The sequence below is a fragment of the Sciurus carolinensis genome, chromosome 2 (assembly GCF_902686445.1).
Source record: "Sciurus carolinensis chromosome 2, mSciCar1.2, whole genome shotgun sequence".
In the NCBI taxonomy this organism is placed as follows: domain Eukaryota; kingdom Metazoa; phylum Chordata; class Mammalia; order Rodentia; family Sciuridae; genus Sciurus; species Sciurus carolinensis.
The window spans coordinates 28,302,802-28,321,860 of NC_062214.1; the positions used below are offsets into that span (position 1 = coordinate 28,302,802).

Here is a 19,059-nt window from a genome sequence, read left to right on the forward strand (position 1 = left end):
TGTTTTCATCATTGTATTTTGCTTGGTTTTGCTCTGCTGGGGACCAAATCCAGGGCTTTGAATGTATTAGGCAAGTTCTCTACCACTAAGCTCTGTTGCTAGTTCATTATTGTTATTTTTAGTTATTTTCTATTTTGATGTGGATTTTGATTTTTAATTTTCAAGTATTTTTTTTTTTACTTTGTTAATTTCTAATTTTATTGTATGGTGATAAAATAATATTATACTGTTTTTTATTCCTGGGAATTTGTAAGGACTTGTAGATATTCCACAGGTCTTTGAAAAGATTTTCTCTGTAATTAGATAGAGATGGGTATATACCAGTTAAGTTTTACCTCTTATCTTTTAGGTCTTTTATATCCTTGCTTCATTTTGTTCTCTTGAATTTTAATGATCCAAAGATATGAAGTCTTGAATTGTAAAGTTCTGTAATTTGTATTTCTTCTTGCATTCTTATACTTTTTATGAATATTGATGCTGCATTATTTGTGTACTCAGGAAGAAGTACTACTGACTAAAGTTTAGTGAATCCGGGCAATTTTGTTTCTCAGTTGGTGGAGGATATCTCATTCTAGGTCAACACTGTACATGGAGAAGAGTATCTATATTCCCGGAGCTTGTTTTGTTTTACCTTAAATTGAATAGTAATGTTTTTCTTTAACCTGAGTGAATGTTTTTATTTGTCACTTATTACACAGGTAATTCTGACTCCAAGGACAGAAGAGGTGAGCTGCTCACCTTGTATCTGTTGTCCCTTTTACACAGTGTACAGTATTCATCAGTGTTCCCTCTGCTCAGTCTGGTAACCTTGTACCTCTGTGTCTGTATTTTTTGTTTACTTTCCCTTGTTTTCATACTAATCTTATAATCTACTTGTTCATTTCTTACTTTGTTAATTTCTAATTGTATTTTCTTAATAAAAGAATATTTTACTTTTTCCTACTATTAGCACCACCAAAAAAGAAAAAAGAAAAATTATGTAAGATATGTCTAACATTAAATTGACCTTTTCAATCCTTTTTAAGTGTACAGTGGCATTAGGTACATTTACATCATTGTGAACCACACATCTCCAGAACTTTTCGTTATCATCCCAAATGAAATAATAACTTCCTTTTCCACCTTCTCCCAGTCCCTGGTAACTGTTATTCTCCTTTCTTTATGAATTTGTCTATTCTACATGTCTCATTTTAATGCCATTGTACATTGTCCTTCTGGAATTAGCTTCCTTTGTTCAAGCATTTTTACTGGTGTCAGTTTGGATGATCTGTGTAATATGCATTAAAATTAGTCTGGCATTAACTAGCAAGTAACTGTATAGCATAAAGTCACTGATGACTGTGCTTTCTAGTTGTACTTTGCCTTCACTGGTTTTATAACTCAATTATTAGCTATAAACTGGGATAGAGATTTGCATGCAACAATTTATTGTGGAAGTATTTTCTTCCTGTAGCACCTGTGAGGCAGTGAAGGCAGAAGTATTGGGTAGATGAAGGAAATGAGACACCATGTGGTCAGAACTAAGATCAATCCCATAGGAAGCTCTGGAGCTAGAAGCCCCTGGGCCAGGCTCTCTTAAGCCAAGAACAGTTCCTGGGGAAAGACTCAGAGCCACTAGTCACTAACCCTCCCAGCAGCTGGGGGAGTAGGTTCTTTAGTCTTGAAGGAGGGTTTTACAAAACATCTGTTATGGTTCCCATGAAGTCTGAACAAAATAGGGATGCTACTTACAAATAAAGATTTTTCCATCTAAGAAAATGCTACTGAATGATTTTGATATATATATTGAGGCTAGAGGATGAGCACATAGTAGAATATATGGGGAGGCTGTGTAGTAAAGTACTTAAAAGCATGGGCTCTGAAGCCAGACCTCTTGGGTTGGCATCTTAACCCTACTGCTTACCAGCAGGATGAGTAGATGTGTAACTTCCTTGTGCCTCATTTTGCCATTTTCAAAATGGGACAGGCACATTATCTCTTTCACAGGGTTGTGAAAAATGAAATATTGCAAATGAAGTGCTTGGATCAGTACATAACAGTTGCTCAGCAAGTGTTGGCTGTCACTATTATTATCATTGTGCTACCACCAACTTTCTGTTATCATTGCTATTAGAACTGAGAATTTCAACCATTCTCACAAGCCACTTGGATCCTGTTGTGTAAGGCAGCTCCCAAGGCAGGGTCATAGTGTAATCATACTACCACAAGTACAAACATGAGCCAGTTCTCTGCCTGTTGATTGCAGTACTGGGAATTGAACCCAGGGCCTCACACATTCAAGGCAAGTGCTCTATATTCACTAAGCTACATCCTTGGTCCTTGTTAATTTTTTGAGACAACTTCTTGCTAAGTTGTCCAGTCCGGCCTTGATCTTACAGTCAGCCTCCCAAGTAGCTGGGACTACAGGTGTACAACAGCATTTTGCTGCCTTGTGTCTTTTAAACAAAAATTTGCTTAAATCTGTCATATCCTACTTTTTAACTTTAATAATTTGATTGTTTGGGGGGGCAGTCTTGTGAAGACCTTACAAGTGGTATTTATTAAATATCAAATAAAAGATAAAGCTGGTTCCAAATATACCCTGAATTATCTTAGATGTAATCATTTACTTACCTGCCTTTTAAAATAAGAAAATAGTGCCATCCTAATTTTTATAAAGAAGGAGTCCTTGACCTCCAGAGTTCTAGAATCAGTAAGGATAAGCATTCTACTGAAACACACAGATTCCTGAAATTTTCTCAGCTCTCATTTCAGATCATCTGGATCCTTCCCTTGACTTTCTCTTCTTAGTATTTTAAAGAGCCAGAGTCTATAATGGAGTTGATGTTCTTCTTTAAAGACAAGTTTTTGGTTTATCATAGTAAGTAGCATTATTATTGTGAACTCCATTTGTGATGATTTTCCCTAAGCACCTTTAATGATACATTCAGTATTCATTCAGTACCTGTTAGATGCTGAGGAGTCCAGCAAAGAAAAAGAAAATGGCTCCTGTCTTGGAGGAAATATGTGAACACCAGAAATCAAAGTTCATTCAATTACGTGCTATTGGATGTACTGCACAGAGTGCTCAGAGAACTCAAGACTCTTTGTACCTGGGAAATGGGAAGGAGGCACAGAGACGAACTTTGAGCAGTTTAAATGAAAACAGTAAATGGGGGAAATGAGGACACACTTCATTTTCAGGTAGGATAAAAGCAGGAAAATGTGAAAGAGCAAATCATATGTTTGAGGAACTCTGCATAGTTGATGTGCATGAGGTAAGGAGTGATCAGAGGTGGCCTCGACAGAATTGGCCTGGTGGTACATTGAGCCCAGGAGTCAAGGTATCGCCTGTAGGTGGTAGTGAGGAAGGAAGTGACATGGTCAGAGTTTTGTTCTAGAAAGATAATTCCAGAGACCTTAGGGAAGACAGAAGAGCAATGGATATCAAGGTTTCTGAGTGGTACTTAAAACAATATTACAGCTCTACATTTGAGATTCAATAAATACTTCTCCCAAAAAATTTGGACACAAGATAAATAAAACGGGCTTTAGGAACTGGGGCTACGGGAGTATGACTTACTTCACTGTTTTTGTAGTTGACCCACGTATGTTTTAAGAACTTAGATAATTCGCTTATCTACATGTGAGCTGTTATTTTTATATGACCCTTTGTTTTCTTGGAGAGGGGATATAGCAAGTAGACATCTGTTGTCTCATGATGCCTTATTAGGGTTTTGAAATGCTTGCCCCCTACCCTGGCCTGAGTCTAGAGAGTGAAACTTTATTAGAATGAGAGTTGGGGACAAAGTTGTTGGACAGCATGGAACAGACCTTAGCTATACCAGTCTGCCTTGTACTAGTCCAGCTAATTGATCTGGGTCTCCTTCCCTCATAGTAACCTGGAGACTTCTGTGTTCTCTGTATTATCTTCTAAGCATACCAGAAACATGAGAATAATTCTAATAAAATCTGATTTTTATTGAGGGTGGACTGTTGTGGCCTATAAGCTCAAGAGAGTTAAAGTGCTCTTGATCCTATAATTTCTCAAGCTTCTGGAAAATAGTGTAAATTTGTTTTCTTGCTTTAGATTTGCAGCCATATAATCATAAGCAAGTTATTTAATTTCTCAGCTCAGTTTCCTCATCTGTAAAATAAGACTATAAATGATCGGTATCTAAGAGCTTAAGGATCACGAAGTACTACAACATGGGATTGTGCTCTGCTTTGTGCCAGCAACGTATATGTTTCAATATTAATTCATAGTAATTTTTATTAACTTCTAAGTTAGCTAGGGGCCTCCCTTATTTCTGTATTGCTTGTAATTATCAGTTCTCTTAGTAATCATAAATAACATGCCTTTCTGACACTTATTACATTCACTCATTCATTTGGGGTTTTTCCTGACCATGCCTTCTTAAATAACAGTACACTCCCCACCCCAATCCTTCTTTTACTCTACCTTACTTTTCTTCATAGCACATATGACTACCTGTAATATACATTTCTTTACCTATCTATTGTCCTGTATTTGCACTAAATCATAAGCTTCATAAGAGCAAAAAATTTTTATTTATTCACTGCCATGTCCTCAGGACTCACCACTTACCACTGACACCATTACTCACTATGTATTTACTAAATGAGTTTTTTCCCCCAGTGCTAGGGCTCAAACCCAGAGCCTCACACATGCTAGGTAAGCTCTCTACCACTGACTCAGGCCTAAAGAATAATTTTTGAATTTAGGGATATCTGTCCTCAAGAAGTTTATTATTTAATGGATACATAATCCGTGACCTTAATCCAATGTGGTAAGTGTTGTAGCAGAGTAGGTACACAGTGTTACTAGAGTACAAGAAAGGGGCGGTTAATTTTGTCAAAGATACTGCTTAGAGAAGTATTTACTCAGAAACAATGATATTCAAGCTAGAATTGTACAAGAGGAGAGGAATTAATAAAGTTCTAGATCAGGGGTTAACAAACTTTTTCTATCAAGAGCCAGCCAGGCAATAAATAGTTTCAGTTTGCAGTCATTCAGTCTCCATCACATCAACTCATCTCTCATTCTGTAGTGCAAAAGCAGCTGTAAATGGTATGTAATGAATGAACATGGCTGTGTCTGATAAAACTGTACTCACAAAAACAGGTGGTGGACTAGATTTGGGCAGTAGTTCACTGATTGCTGTTCTAGATAAAGACCTGCCAGAACCTGTGAAGTCAGGCTGCCACACCCTCCTAGTGTGCAGACTTTTGGATGCCAAGTCCAGTCTTTTCCTTTCATATCAGCCAGATGTTTCTGGTTACCTTCTTACAATTCCTGGTGTACTGCTCTTTGTGCTTGGAATTTAACAAAGGCATATTTAGTGATAAATCACTAGTTCTTTTGTTTATTCATTCAACATAATCCAGTAGTGTTAGTTCCTACTATGTATGAGATCTTGTGCTAGGTTTTAAGGTATTCATTCAATGAGCATAAAAACAGATATATAATTCTTGCCTTTGTGGAGTTTGTGGCATAAAGGAGGGACACTCGTTGATCCGCTACAGTCAAATAGATACATAATTACAAAGAGAGAGGTATTTTCAAGGTAAATAAGAGTACTGTATGAGAATAGTACAAAAATAAAAACCAAATACTGACCAGATTCATAATGTGTACTAATTAGTTTTACTGTGCCAAAAACTTCACATAGATGATCTGATTTAATCTTCAGGACACCTTACTTTAGAGGTGGTAAATTTAGTATGAGGAAGTCGGAGAAGATGGAAAAGTGGCACTTAAAATAAAAACTGGTTGAGGAGAAGTTAGTCAGACAAAGAATGGAGGGAGGCCATGTGAAGCAGAGGAATAACATGTTCAGAGATGTAAGGGTGGATAAACTTAGCATTCTATGATAGGATGCTAGGAGCTAAAGTAGTGAAGCAAAGAGTGTCAGGAGATAGAATAGGTAGGGCCCAAGTTAGGTTGTTATGGGTCAGAGTAAGAAACTAGACTTTATTCTAGGCTCAGGAAATCATTGAAAGGGAGCAACATGATTTAGTTTGCTTTCTGAATGTTTTTTGGAGAATGGATTGGCAGGTGTCAGAACTTACTATGGTTCTTATAGATAGGCAAAAGAGGATGGAGGTTGGGACCACAGTGGACAGGATAATAGAGAAATGGCAAAAAGGTAGACAGATTTGAGGTATTGGTTCTAGCCCTTACATACATTACTTGTAGATGGGTTAGACATAGATGGTAAGGCATGAGGAAGAAATCAAGGGAATTTCCATATTTTCCCACAGGAAGGATGGGAGTGCTAGCCACTGAATGGGTAGGGAAAAGTGTAGATGCAGAAAGTTTGTGATGCCTGTGAAATTTACAGTGAAGGTGGCAGATGGACAGTTCAGAGCCTGAGGCTCAGAAGAGAAGTCAGGTCAAGCATTGCAGATGTGGGAATTGCTAGCATATCATTTGTACTTATGTCCATCTACCTGATCAGATCAGCTAGAGAGAGTGTAAAGGATAGGGCCCTGAGGAGTTCTCACAGTGAGAGAGCCTATGTTGGAAGAGGTACAGCTAACAAAGGAAACAGATGGAGCAACCAAGAGATAGAAAGAAAATGAGAAGAGTGCTTTGTCCTAGAAAGCAAGAAAGTACTTAAAGGAGTAGGTAGTGGTCAATCAGTATGAATGCTCATTTTAAGATGAGAGCCACAGTGTGTTTGCAGATTGCCAGGGAAGCATGGTCCAGCTATGGTGGCCCATGCTTATAATCCTCATGACTCAGGAGGCTGAGACAGGAAGATCGAAAGTTTGAGCCCAACTAAGAGAACTTAGTGAGACCCTGTCTCAAAAAAAAAAAAAAAGTAGAGATGTAGCTCAGGGGTAAAACACTCCTGGGTTTAATCCCCAGGACACGAAGAGAAGAGAATGGAAAAAGAAAAAGAAGAAGCATAGTATATCTCCCATCTCTTAGGGGGAAATTTTTTACCCCATACCTCCCTCCAAACAGCTGCTGCTTTTCTCTGCATCCCTTTATGTAAAAGTCTTCATAAAAGGAGTGGTTGGCTCCATCCTCTATCCACGTTTCACTCCATTTAGGTTTTTTCCCCTATGGTCAACTGAAACCCCTCAAAAAGGTTGGGTTGATTACTGTCTATCCTTGAAAAACTGCTCTTCGTTTCCCTAACACCACTTTCTACTAGAAACTGCCCACCAACTGGCTGCCGTGTGTGAGTCAGTTTAACTGATCTTTTAATGAGTATAAATGCACCTGAGTTCAATCCCTAGCACTGGGGATATTTTATTTGTATATATATATGTGTGTGTGTGTATTATATGTGTGTTATTATATGTGTATTATATGTGTATTATATGTGTGTGTGTTATCTCTATATTATTATTAGTTATTAGTTATCTCTAATATATATGTTATTAGTATATATTAGATATATATGTATATATAGTTATTAGTTATCTCTAATATATATGTATATATTAGTTATATCTCTCTCCTTTGTTCAAATCACATAATATTTCTTGTCTCATTCAGAATTAAATCCACACTCATTGCCATGGCCTACAAAATAGAAGTCATCTGGCTTCTGCCCATTCTTCAGCTGCATCTTATACCACACTGGCCTTTGCGCTATTTCTTGATCCCACCAAGCTCATAAGGGCTATTATGCTTGTTACTTCCTGTGTCTAGAAAGCTCTTCACCCAAATTTGCATGGCTCACTTCTTATCATTTAGAGCTCTGCTCGGAAATAACCTCCTCAAACTGACCTTCCCAAACCACTCTATCACTGCTTTCCTATCACTTTCTATCCCTTTACCCTATTGTTTTTTTCTTCATATCCCTGTCTGAAGTCGTGTTTACTTATTTGTGATCAATGTCCTCCTTCCCCACAGAATGTAAACTTTCTGTCACTTGTCTACTTAAGCACTTCTCTATTCCCACTGTTCAAAACAGTGCCTGGCATACATTTGCTGGTCCATAAATGTTTTTTGAATGAATGCTGCTAAGAGGTTGTATCAGATGAGGACAGGAATATTTCTATTGGATTTGGCAGTATGCCATTTGTCAGTGTGCTTGCTGAACAGTTTAAATGGAGCGCTGAGGGTGGGAGTCAGAACAAACAGATTAAGGAGAACCTGGAAGTAATTAAAGAAAAGAAATTAGACAACTGTTTTAAGAAGTTAACTGAGAAGACAGACATAGAACTGGTGGTATCTGGAGGAGGGAGTGAGATCAGGAAGATCTATCTTTGAGGTGACAGTAATGGATGTAATCCAGATCCCAGATGATAGGATTGACCTTTATATGGGAGAAAAACATAAATGGCAAAGATAGCTATACATGTAGACTTGTGTAGTTTATGGAGAGGGTAGGACTTAGCTACAAGAGAAAAGGGACTAGGTAGAAAGGGAACCAGGCCCTGTGGAGGCTTGCCTGTCTTTGCCAAGCCAGAAGTTATATTTGGAGGTCCTAGGGCATTGCAAGATTCCTCTTTCTGATGTTTTTTCAGAGGCCTCTAGATATTTCCTCCCAGTGAGCAGTCCTGGCACATGGTGGTTGGGGAAGCAGGATATGGGAAGCGGTAGAAGGTAGCATCCAGCAGTTTTTGATCTATGTATCTCCTTGTTTTAACCAGGAATGATATTCTCTGTGTTGGAAAATTATTTGGGTTTATGTGATAGAAAAAATCATTTCTTTTTCCTTCCTCTCTGGCATCTTCCTTTAGATGGAACCCATTGAGGCTGGGAGAGAATATAGAGTTGTCCCTGCATACCCCACATGCCATCACAATTGGCTGTGTTTATGCCTCCAAATAGTTGAGTGCTTTCTGTGTGCTAAATATTGTTTTATGCTCAAAGGATATAGTGGTGAATCAGAGTCTCTGTCTTCTTCATAGAGTTTCTATTCTAATGCAGGAAGACAGAGTAAACAAATACAGAAATGGGATAGGCATGTCACCCTGGACCCTGTGTGCCTTCCCACTTACCCTGGCCCAGTAGCCCTATGGTGGCAGAAGGAGATGCATTGCCTTGCCCTTGCTCTCTCTCTGTTCAATATCCTATCATCTACAAAAGCATGGCATGAGCCCTTCTTCCTCATCAGGGTCAGCTGCTTAGGGAAACAGTAATGACTTGTTCTTTTCTCTTGGTTTTAGATGAGACTCCAATTATTGCAGTGATGGTGGCTCTGTCCTCTCTGCTGGTGATTGTGTTCATTATCATAGTTCTATATATGTTAAGGTGAGTATGCTAATGTTTGTCTGCATTTCGTTTCAATAATGCAGAGTATCAGTAAGCCCACACAGTCCAGAAGATAATAGGATAAGAACTGAATAGAATGGAAGGGGAATGATTCATGACAGTGCTATAACCCTGCTCAAGCAACCCCTGAAAGGGCCCCAATGAAATTACGTGCACAACAAAAGCTTACTTTAGGACCGGGTATGTAGCTCAATGGTAGAACACGGTAGCATGCACAAGGCCCTGGGTTCAATCCCCAGCATTACAAAACCAAAAAAATAAAGAAAGCTTACTTTGTTTATAATTGGGACTTTGTCTCTAAACTCCTCTGGGACCTCTGGTGGTGACATGAACTATGGGAGTTACAGGGTTCCTCTTTTTGGCCTTCTTTCAAGGGCCTCTAGACATTACCCCCTCAAACTGTGAGTAGAGAAAGGAAAAGGAACCCAAGGGATAGAAGAGGGTGGTGCATTGGTTCTCTTCCTGCTAAAGCTATTGCCCTGACCACCTGGGTTTAACTCTGCCTTATCTTTGGCTTAACCTGTTCTGTTTTCCCTCTGTTCTTCAGGAATAAAGTCAGGGAGGAATTGTGTGCTCGCCCCTGCCTCCACCCTTCCCCACCCAACCGCAATTTGGCCTGTGTCTCTGTCATTCTGTGGAAGAAATGTGGCCAGATTTGTGTCCACCTAATCTGGAGCTCTGATCTCTGCAACTCCCAGGCTATACTAGGGAAATACCAGGAATCTTGTTGCATATAAGGTTTTCCTCTTATCCCGTATCCTCACTGAATTCCACTCACCCTTTCTCTACCTGGTATGGCTATGCTGTAGTGGGTTCTAGAACTAGAGCTGTACAGAGGAGCCAAACAAGCCAGAATATATTGGTGGTGTTACTTGGGTTGGAGTATAGTGTGCCAAGGGTAAGAAGGAACACCCTGAGGTGCTCAGTCACCACAGTATGGAGCTGCTGCAGGATGTGAATTACCGGTTTCTAAACAAGCCTGAGTATTTGATAGAGGAGAGTTAGAAAGACTGAGTCTGAGCAGGAATATAAAACCAGTGGTTTGCCTCTCTTTCCTCTGTGCTTGGTTTTTCATTAAGAACATTTTCTTCTCAGGTTTAAGAAATACAAGCAAGCTGGGAGCCACTCCAATTCTTTCCGCTTGTCAAATGGCCGCGCTGAGGATGTGGGTAAGGCATGGGGAGCCTTGGCAGAGAAGAAAATCAAAAAATTAGGGGTTTCCCCATCCTTTTAAAATAGTAAGACTATCATCCTTTTAAAATAGTAAGACTATTTAAAAAAAGGACTATTGAAGAAACCATTTCTGGTTCTTGGAGGCTTGATCCATGAGGTAAAATCGCTAAGTTAATCTCCAAAAAAGGAACTGTATCCTCAGAGCACCTGAATGACCTTCCCTTTTTCTGCCCTTCAGAGCCCCAGAGTGTACCACTTCTGGCCAGGTCCCCAAGCACCAACAGGAAGTACCCACCCCTGCCTGTGGACAAGCTGGAAGAGGAGATTAACCGGAGAATGGCTGATGACAATAAGCTCTTCAGGGAAGAATTTAACGTGAGTTCTCTGTTGTGAGTGGTGTGTCAGCAGAGCGGAAGGCAGACCTAAGGTCAGGCCTTTTGAGTCATGGGTGAAAAACAGGTTTCTAATGGTTGAGAAGTGAGAAATTGTTTGCTAAGTTCAGCTGACTCCCTGTGTGATCATGGATAAGAAGTGAAAAAAGATTTGCTTTGCCTCCCTCATCTACCCATCCATCTATTCATCCATTCATTATTGCATTTGTTATTTCATTGTTTAATAAATACTTATCAAGTATCTCATATGTGTTAGGCAGTATTCTGGGTGCCAAGAATATAACAGGGAGTAAAACCAGATCTAGTCTCCACTTTTAAGGAACTTACTGCCCAGTAGGGAAACCCCACAACAAAAATAATGAATAATTTAAACAACAAAATGGGACACGAAGAACTGGTGCATAGTTGTAGGAGCCCATATTAAGAGGTGACCTTTTAGAGTCTAGATCTGTAGGCCAGAATGTCTAGAGTAGATAACAGGAGTAGAGCAGTGTGGAAAATGGGAAGCATGGCAGACTGCAGTAGACAGGCCTCATCTCGAGTACTAAAATTCATATATATATATTTTTAATAACTCCCTAAAGGAAATAATATGTGTATTATCCACCAGTTGGGGATTCCATCCTACCAGTTCTGATCACAGGTCAAGAATTTCCTTGAAGAAGCCAGAGTATAAGAAATGGGAGCGGGGTACATTCTAAGCACTAGAAATAGCAGAAGAAAATTATCAGAAGTGAGGGAAGGATATATTCAGAAAACTAAAGAAGGACTGTGAATGACCAAAGGGCAGACGTAGACTTCAGGGAGTAGTAAGAAAAGTTGACCAGACAATTGCTTTCCTAGATTGCCATGAGAGAAGTGGAAAGCCAAGACCAACCAGATTTGTATTTCGAAAAAATTCTAGTTTATCTATGGAAAATAATAGCCTATGAGAGATAAGAATAGTTACAGGGAATACAACTAGGGGCTACAGCAATTGTTAAGACCAAAAGAGCTGGATGGACCTCAAGTGGTAATGATTAAGGAGAGAGGAATGGACTTGACATAGAGGAGCAGTTCCATAGTTGGCCAGTTTGTCAACTAGGTCATTACTAAACCGATGGCTTTCTTCACAACTTTCCATTGATCCATATGTCAGCTTTGTCTTATAGACTGGCTCCGTTCATGATGCCAAAACAGCTGCTCCAATTCTAGGTGTTACATGGAGATATAATCAGGTTCCAGTGGGAAAATAATAACTGTTTTTTCCTTTTATCAGTGAGGAACATTTTCCCTGAAACATCTGGAGGCTTTACCTGTTACTTGCACCTTCTTAAATGAATCACAAGCAAGGGAAAAATAGGGTTACTACAACTAAGACCAGTCCAGATTATTCATGAGCCTAAGTGGGCAACCCCTACAGAATGGGAACCCTTGTAGCAGGGAGGAAAAGAGGGATGATTATTGGGTGGATGAGTCACCACTCATCTTTTCTATCACTGAAGGATCAGATTTACATCTTGAGAAAATTACTAGCTTCAATATAAACAATAGATGAAAGGGAGGCAAGACTTGAAGTTGGAGACCATTTACCAGGCAAGAGTTAATGGAATAGCTTGAACCCTTTTCTTTGACAATTGGAAAAAATGAGTACCATTGAATATTCATTATCGATTGAGAACATTTACCACATCTCACAAGATAGCATTGCAGCCTCAGCACCACAGCTGGGTCTGTGCTAGGCTTTATACTTTGTTGTAATCTGTAATACCAACTACTTCTTGGTGATGGGATATATTGCTATACATTTCTATGAAATGAGTTCCTTTTCAGGTAGTATTCCCTGAGAACCTATGATAAAGCATTCTAGTAAATTCCTGGAGGATGGTAGTGTTCCTAGCATTTCTCTTCATACTCATTCAGAGCTATCACTTAAGTACACTGTCCTATAGCAGTCTACTTCCAGTGTGGACCAGTATGTCATATAGAGTCATCAGTATATAGGCTGGACTTTTTTCTTCCTTGGTCAACTATTGACATCAACAGGAAGTCAGAAGTGTCTTTCAAAGGAGTGGGTTATGTGGCATATATTCTGCTTATTGTTCATATAATACTACCTAGTATGTGATGGGAAATTGAAGTCATTTGGATACCTGGTGTCGCATAGTCAGGCTTACATTCTCCACTCTAACCCAATTCTAAGCTGGGAGCATGGTCTTGCTAGCAGGATCATAGTCTTATTCTCATATCATCAGACTTTTTCTCATTGTGATTCTTCTGTTCAGCCTTACCGTGGACATTTTAGAGCCCCACAGAATCTGTCAGTCAATTTTTCCCTGGCCTAGATCAGCTGAAGAGCCTCTTCCTTTCAGATAATTCAGTAATTGGTCCAGAGCAATATATCAGAATGTAGTATATGCTATCTTCAGACCCAAAGTAGCCCAGCAAGCATTGCTCTGTTTTAACGGGGAAGATATGGTGAGGCAAGAAATAGCAACTTTTTCTTTGTGTTAGACAAGAAAATCCTAACAAGCTACAGGCCTTTGACCTTCAGAAAACTCAGCTCAAGTTGTCAAGCCAATGTTTTCTTATGTCTAGCATGTATATCTAAGATGCGTAATTTCCTGTTCTTCAAGTTTTGTCAGCTTGATATCATCAGTATGGATGTCAGGGTGATGTCCTGTGAAGCAGTGAGAAAAAATCCTGATGAACCAGATCACAGCACAGAGAGGTCAGGATGATTTATCACTGAGGCAGCTCCTTTAATGAGAGGGAGACTACTTCAAGTAGTCTGTGCAACTTAAAAAGAACATACACTCACCCCATCAGTAAGGATTTTCCAGGTACTATGAGCTATATGTTGATCTGTAGAAGCAACTACAGGTCTATAGTTCCAGCTGATTCAATTTACCGTAATCTGTTGAGTTTCTTTTGTGTTAGTGTGTTTGGTGGCTTACAGGAAACAACAGCAATGGTAATTACTGAGCATTCACTCCATGCCATCACTAAACTCGGAGATAGCAGTGGATTATCTCATCATTGTCCTGCAGCTTTTTGGTTTTGTTTTAATTTGAGGCAGGGTCTCACTGTGTTGCCTTGGCTGGCTTTGAACTCCTGGCCTCAAACAAACTCTTTCACCTCAGGCTCCTGAGTTCTTGAGACTATAGGTGCACACCACTGAAGCTTTTAAGTCTTCTGTAGCACTTAAGATCTCTGCTGTGCATCTAGGGACTTAGCCTTTTGGTAAAGAGAAATCTCTGCTTTAGGAGTTTGCATTTGCTCTTTCTATAATGGTCTTTATCCAGTGGATTAGGGGATCATCATGGGTGTTTTGCTGCCTAATTGGTAGCTCCTGATGGTGAGACCAATTCAAGTTAAAACTCATTCCATCACCTGGCCTGCTAAGGCTCCATTCTAACCATCATATCATAGTGGTGTTCTGAATTCCCAGGAATAAATAGCCCAAGGCCAGGACCCAGTAAACTCCAAAGCATACATTTCCCTTTACTCAATGTACCATTACCACAATCGTAAATAACTGATTTCTTAGGGGAGGGTGAATAGGGAGGTTCATAGTATACGAATGTTGGATATGCTCTGGCAGAGTTCTTTCTCATACGTTTCTGATATCTACCCCCTTATTTGAGGGGTTGGGTCTATGAAATGGCCTAGGCCAAGGAGTCAGACGAGGGGGACCCTTTCTCTAGAATGGTAGTCTAGTAGGCTTCTCAAATAAGCTAGGCCATCTGCCTCCCATTTTCATCATTACAGAAGATTCCAGTGCTTTCCTCACTAGTCTGTAATCCCATCAGGGACATAGTGAAGGTGTCGGTAGAAAGGTTGAGCCCATTGGAGTCCGTATAACACTCTGATCTCCTCTACTTTGTGCCAGGCATTTTCTGGCTTAAAAAACAAGTTACCATGTATGGTGGTGCATGTCTGTAATCCCAACTACTTGGGATGCTGAAGCAGAAGGATTACAAGTTCAAGACCATCCTGGGCAACTTAATGAGACCTTGTCTCAAAATAAAAAGCACTGGAGATATAGTTCTGCAGTAGAGCACTTGCCTACTACATATGAGTTCCCGGGTTCAGTCCCCAGAACTATAAAAAAACAAATAGCTATCTACTTGGAAAGACACTGGGGGAGCTGGCAGAATCAAAAGATGAGTTAAAGTACCAAGCCTTTGTCAGAGTACACCCTGCCATGATGGCTCTGAGACCCTTCCAACGAAGCCCCTGCTTCTTTCTAGTTTTCAGAACCTGGGAAGGAGAATCTAATTGGGTCAGATGAGACTATTTGGACCAGTCAGTCAAGGGAGGGAAGAGGAAAAACAGCCCACAGGGCAAATGCACCAATTAGTGTGCGTGTGTGTGTGTTGTGTCACCTTGGAGATGGAACCCAGCATCTACAGGCCAGCCTGGGCAACTTTGTGAGACCCTGACTCAAAATAAAAGGACTGGGAATGAAGCTTAGTGGTAGAGTGCCCCTAGTTTCATTCCATAGTACTGTGAAATGAATGAATGAATGTTGAACATCTCTATGACAAATGATGCCATAAAATAGCCCGCTGAGAGAATCTATTTGCCAGAGGTAGACATAGAACTTTCTTTAATATGTAAAGCGCTTCTGCAGCCTGTGAGAAAAAGATAAATAATTTATTGGAAAATGTGCAGTTCACAGAAGAAATATAAATGGTCTATAAACATACAGAAGGAACACCAACTATATCTAGTAATCAGGGAAGTAGAGATTAAAGCTAAACATTTTGGGCCTATCAGATTTGAAATTTTGAAAAGATTGATATCAAGTATAGGCAAAAGAAGGGGATTGCAGATATTCTTCTACATGGGTAGGGGAGACAGTTTAAATTGGTGTAGAATTGGGAGTTTGATTTGGCACTGTCAATCAAAATTTAAATCTTATGTTATCTAGCCTCTGAGACTCTGTAACAGAAAAACTTTCACGTGCCCAAATATGTATTTGTAAAAGGGTGTTCATTACAGCATTGTTTACAGAAGAAATACTTACCAAATAACCAAATGGCAAAATGTTTTCATATGTCCATTATGAAATTCTACACTGTCATGAAATGTGTTGTCATAGAAAGACATTATGTGAGAAAACACATAATAGATGAATATGATAGTGTATTCCCATTTTTGTTTTTAAAACTGTCTATGAATACCTGTGGGTACTCAGGTATATTAATGCATTTTTTTTAAAGTATGGAAGAAATTATGAACTGTTAACCAGTGGCTACCTTTCATAAGGTAGCTTTATTTAATTTTTTTCCCCAGTATTTGGGATGGAACCCAGGTCATCACATGTGCTAGGCAAATACTCAAATCACTGAACTATATTCCCAGCTCTTTTTGTTATGTTTTTAAATTTGAGACAGGGTTTTGCTAAGTTGCCCAGGCAGACCTTGAATTTGTGATCCTCCTGCCTCAGCCTACCGAGTCTTTGGGATTTCAAGCCTGTATTGGCCCATTCCCACTCTTTTTTTTTTTTTTAATATAAGAAATAAAGCTAAATAACTGTAATATGCATTGGTGAACATATAGCCTGTTGAATGAAGAAGTTGCTGTCCTTCGTTTGAACTGTGCCATAAGACTTACGATCAAGTCACTATGAAAAGTCATATCACCAAATGGTTTTTTGTTCTGGAGTGAAACTGTAGCACAGGAGCGAACAGCTGAAAGGAACAGTCTGAATACCATATGACAACTGTTTTCAGATATCTGACAGGCTGAAAGGAGACTGTAGCATTTCCGTGAATCCCCACCATGGTTGTTGGAAGTTCCAGGCTGTGGCTTTCATTTTAGTTGCAAGCTGGAACTGTTTTGTTCACCAGCATTTGTCTTAGGAGAAAGCACTGAATTTGTTTAATAAAAACACTTTGAAAAGCCACTGAGGTCCCTAAGGTATGCTGAGGATTTAAGAAGAAAAGGAAAAAAAGATAAAATGTGGGAGCTCCTGAGAGGAAAGGACTAGGGGAGAGAAAAGAGAGGAAAGAGGTGGAACCAGTATCTGTGTGTGGTGAGCCTGACTTCCTTCCTCAGGACCCATATCTGGAGTTACAGTTTCATTTGTTGGTTACTAGGTGAAGAAGGCCTGTGTGTGTCATCTATTAATGGGACTGAGGGGGATGTTTAAGTTTAGATGGGAACAAAAGAGCCTCTACCTTGATAAGTTGTCTGGAAATAAATGAATCAGAGCTAAAGTCCCATGGGAACTAGCAACAACTGTGACAAGGGCTTTGGAACTCAATGTTCCAGGAAGGTTGTGGGGGTTCCAATTTTGCAAGGGGCAGAGAAATCACCAGCTGATATCTAAGTTTACACTACTTAGTGCAAAATTCAAAAAGAGAAATTCAGAAGCATTTGTGTGTCTGGATATTGTGTTCTTTTAAATAGAACTGTTTTAAGAACTACCTTGAAAGATAGTAAATTTCCCATCACTGCAGAGTGTTTGATTAGGGGACAGTATGTGAAAGTGGATTCAAACCTAAAACTGAATGAGAGTCATTATGTTCTGGAGATTCTAGGTAGCACAGCAAAGGAAGAAAAGAAATGAAAGGTGTGAGAATTGCAAAGGTGGAGACAAAATAGGACTTTTTCACTCAGACTATTCAGAAAAGTCTAAAGACTCACCAGATAAATTATTAGAATTATTTTAGCAAGGTTCTGGATACAGAAGCAGCATGAAAAAATTAATGCATTTCTATGCTTAGACTACAAAAAGAAAAAGTCTAATAATCTTTAAAAATATACCATTTGCAATAGCATCTGAAATGTAAAGTGCTTAGACATAAATTTAATGAAATATTTATAAAAGCTTTAGAGAAAATTATAAAAATGTTTGAAGACATTAAAGGAAAATGGCTTAAATTAGTGAAGAGATAGGATAAATGGATTAGAAGGCTCAATATTGTAAAGATGTCAATTCTCCCCAACTGATGCATAGATTCAATGCAATTCCAATAAAAATCCCAACAGGTTTTTTGTGGAACTTGACAAGCTGATTCTAAAATTTATATGGAGGAGAAAAGATCCAAGAATAGCCAAGACATTCCCGAAGAAGAAGAACAAGGTGAGGAGACCTGCCTTACCAGATATAAAGAGTTATTATAAAATTTTAATAAGTAAGACAGTTTTATATTGGCGCTGGGATAGACCTGATTGGCCAGTGGAATAAAAGAGAGAGCCCAGAAGCAGATCCATGTGTAATTGGAAACCTATTTATGACTAAAGAAATGCTGCTGCTGTCTTGGTTGGGGAAAGGATGGACTTTACAGTAAATAGTGCTGGGACATTTGGGCAGTCCTCTGGGAGTATATGAAATGGAATGTTTGTCTCATACTAGACACACTGATCCCAGTTTGTATAAACACTGAGATTTAAAGGACAGGATTAGAAAATATAGACACCATAATGTAGGAAAATATGACCTTACAGTAGGAAAGAATTTCTTAAGCCTTAAAATGTGGCTAAAGGAGGTTGAGAGGTACATATCAGGTAGAGCACTTGCCTAGCATCTTCGAGACTCTGGGTTTGTTCCCCACACTGCCAAAAAATGTTGATAAAGGGAAAATTTGATGAATCTGTCTATATGAGGTTTCAAAAATTCTGTTGATAAATAGATACCATAAAGAAAATGAGAGGGCGAGCCACAAACTTGGTAAAAGGATGAGTAAGTATCCAGAATATATAAAGGATTCCTACAAATTATTAAGAAAATAATCCAGTAGAATGGTGGGGAAAACTCTGGACTCGGTACTTGGTTGACCAATAAACCAAGGAAAGATGATGACCCTTAATAATCAGAGAAATATAAATTAAAGCTGTGTTTAATAAATTTCTGACCATAGCAAATATTGATGAAGACACAACAATAGGACCACTTCACATTGCTGGTGGGAGTATACATTGGTACAACTACAGTGAGAAACAATCTGGCCTTATCTGTTAAGGTTAAGATAACTCATACCCAAAATTCTTAAATCCTTGCACAAGAAACATAAAAATTCATGCTTAGAGCAGGACTGTTTGTTAACTGTTAACAACCCAAATATTCATCAGTAGGACAGAATAATAAATTTTGGTGTGGTTTCAAAATGGAGTACTACAAAGTAAAGGGAATGAAATTCAGCTGCACATAACAACCTGGACAAATCTTAACATGACGTTGAGCAAAGGGAAAAAAGCAAGTCACTACTTAATTATCATTCTATTTTTATAAGAAAATAGACTGAACAATAGTAATATATT

The 19,059-nt window shown here is 39.0% G+C and overlaps 1 protein-coding gene across 4 annotated transcripts in view; it reads left to right on the forward strand.

Annotated features, from left to right (window-relative positions):
• Positions 1-19,059, forward strand: part of Ptpra (protein tyrosine phosphatase receptor type A) — a 140,540-nt gene that overhangs the window by 92,706 nt on the left and 28,775 nt on the right. For 2 of the 4 annotated variants that reach the window (XM_047538843.1, XM_047538845.1), the window contains 4 exons: positions 699-725; positions 9,136-9,220; positions 10,337-10,410; positions 10,653-10,789. In XM_047538843.1, the coding sequence (XP_047394799.1) occupies positions 699-725; positions 9,136-9,220; positions 10,337-10,410; positions 10,653-10,789 (323 nt within the window). Of the gene's footprint in view, positions 1-698; positions 726-9,130; positions 9,221-10,336; positions 10,411-10,652; positions 10,790-17,787; positions 17,882-19,059 lie in introns of those variants that run through there. The other 2 variants (XM_047538846.1, XM_047538844.1) reach the window with 2 other exon arrangements.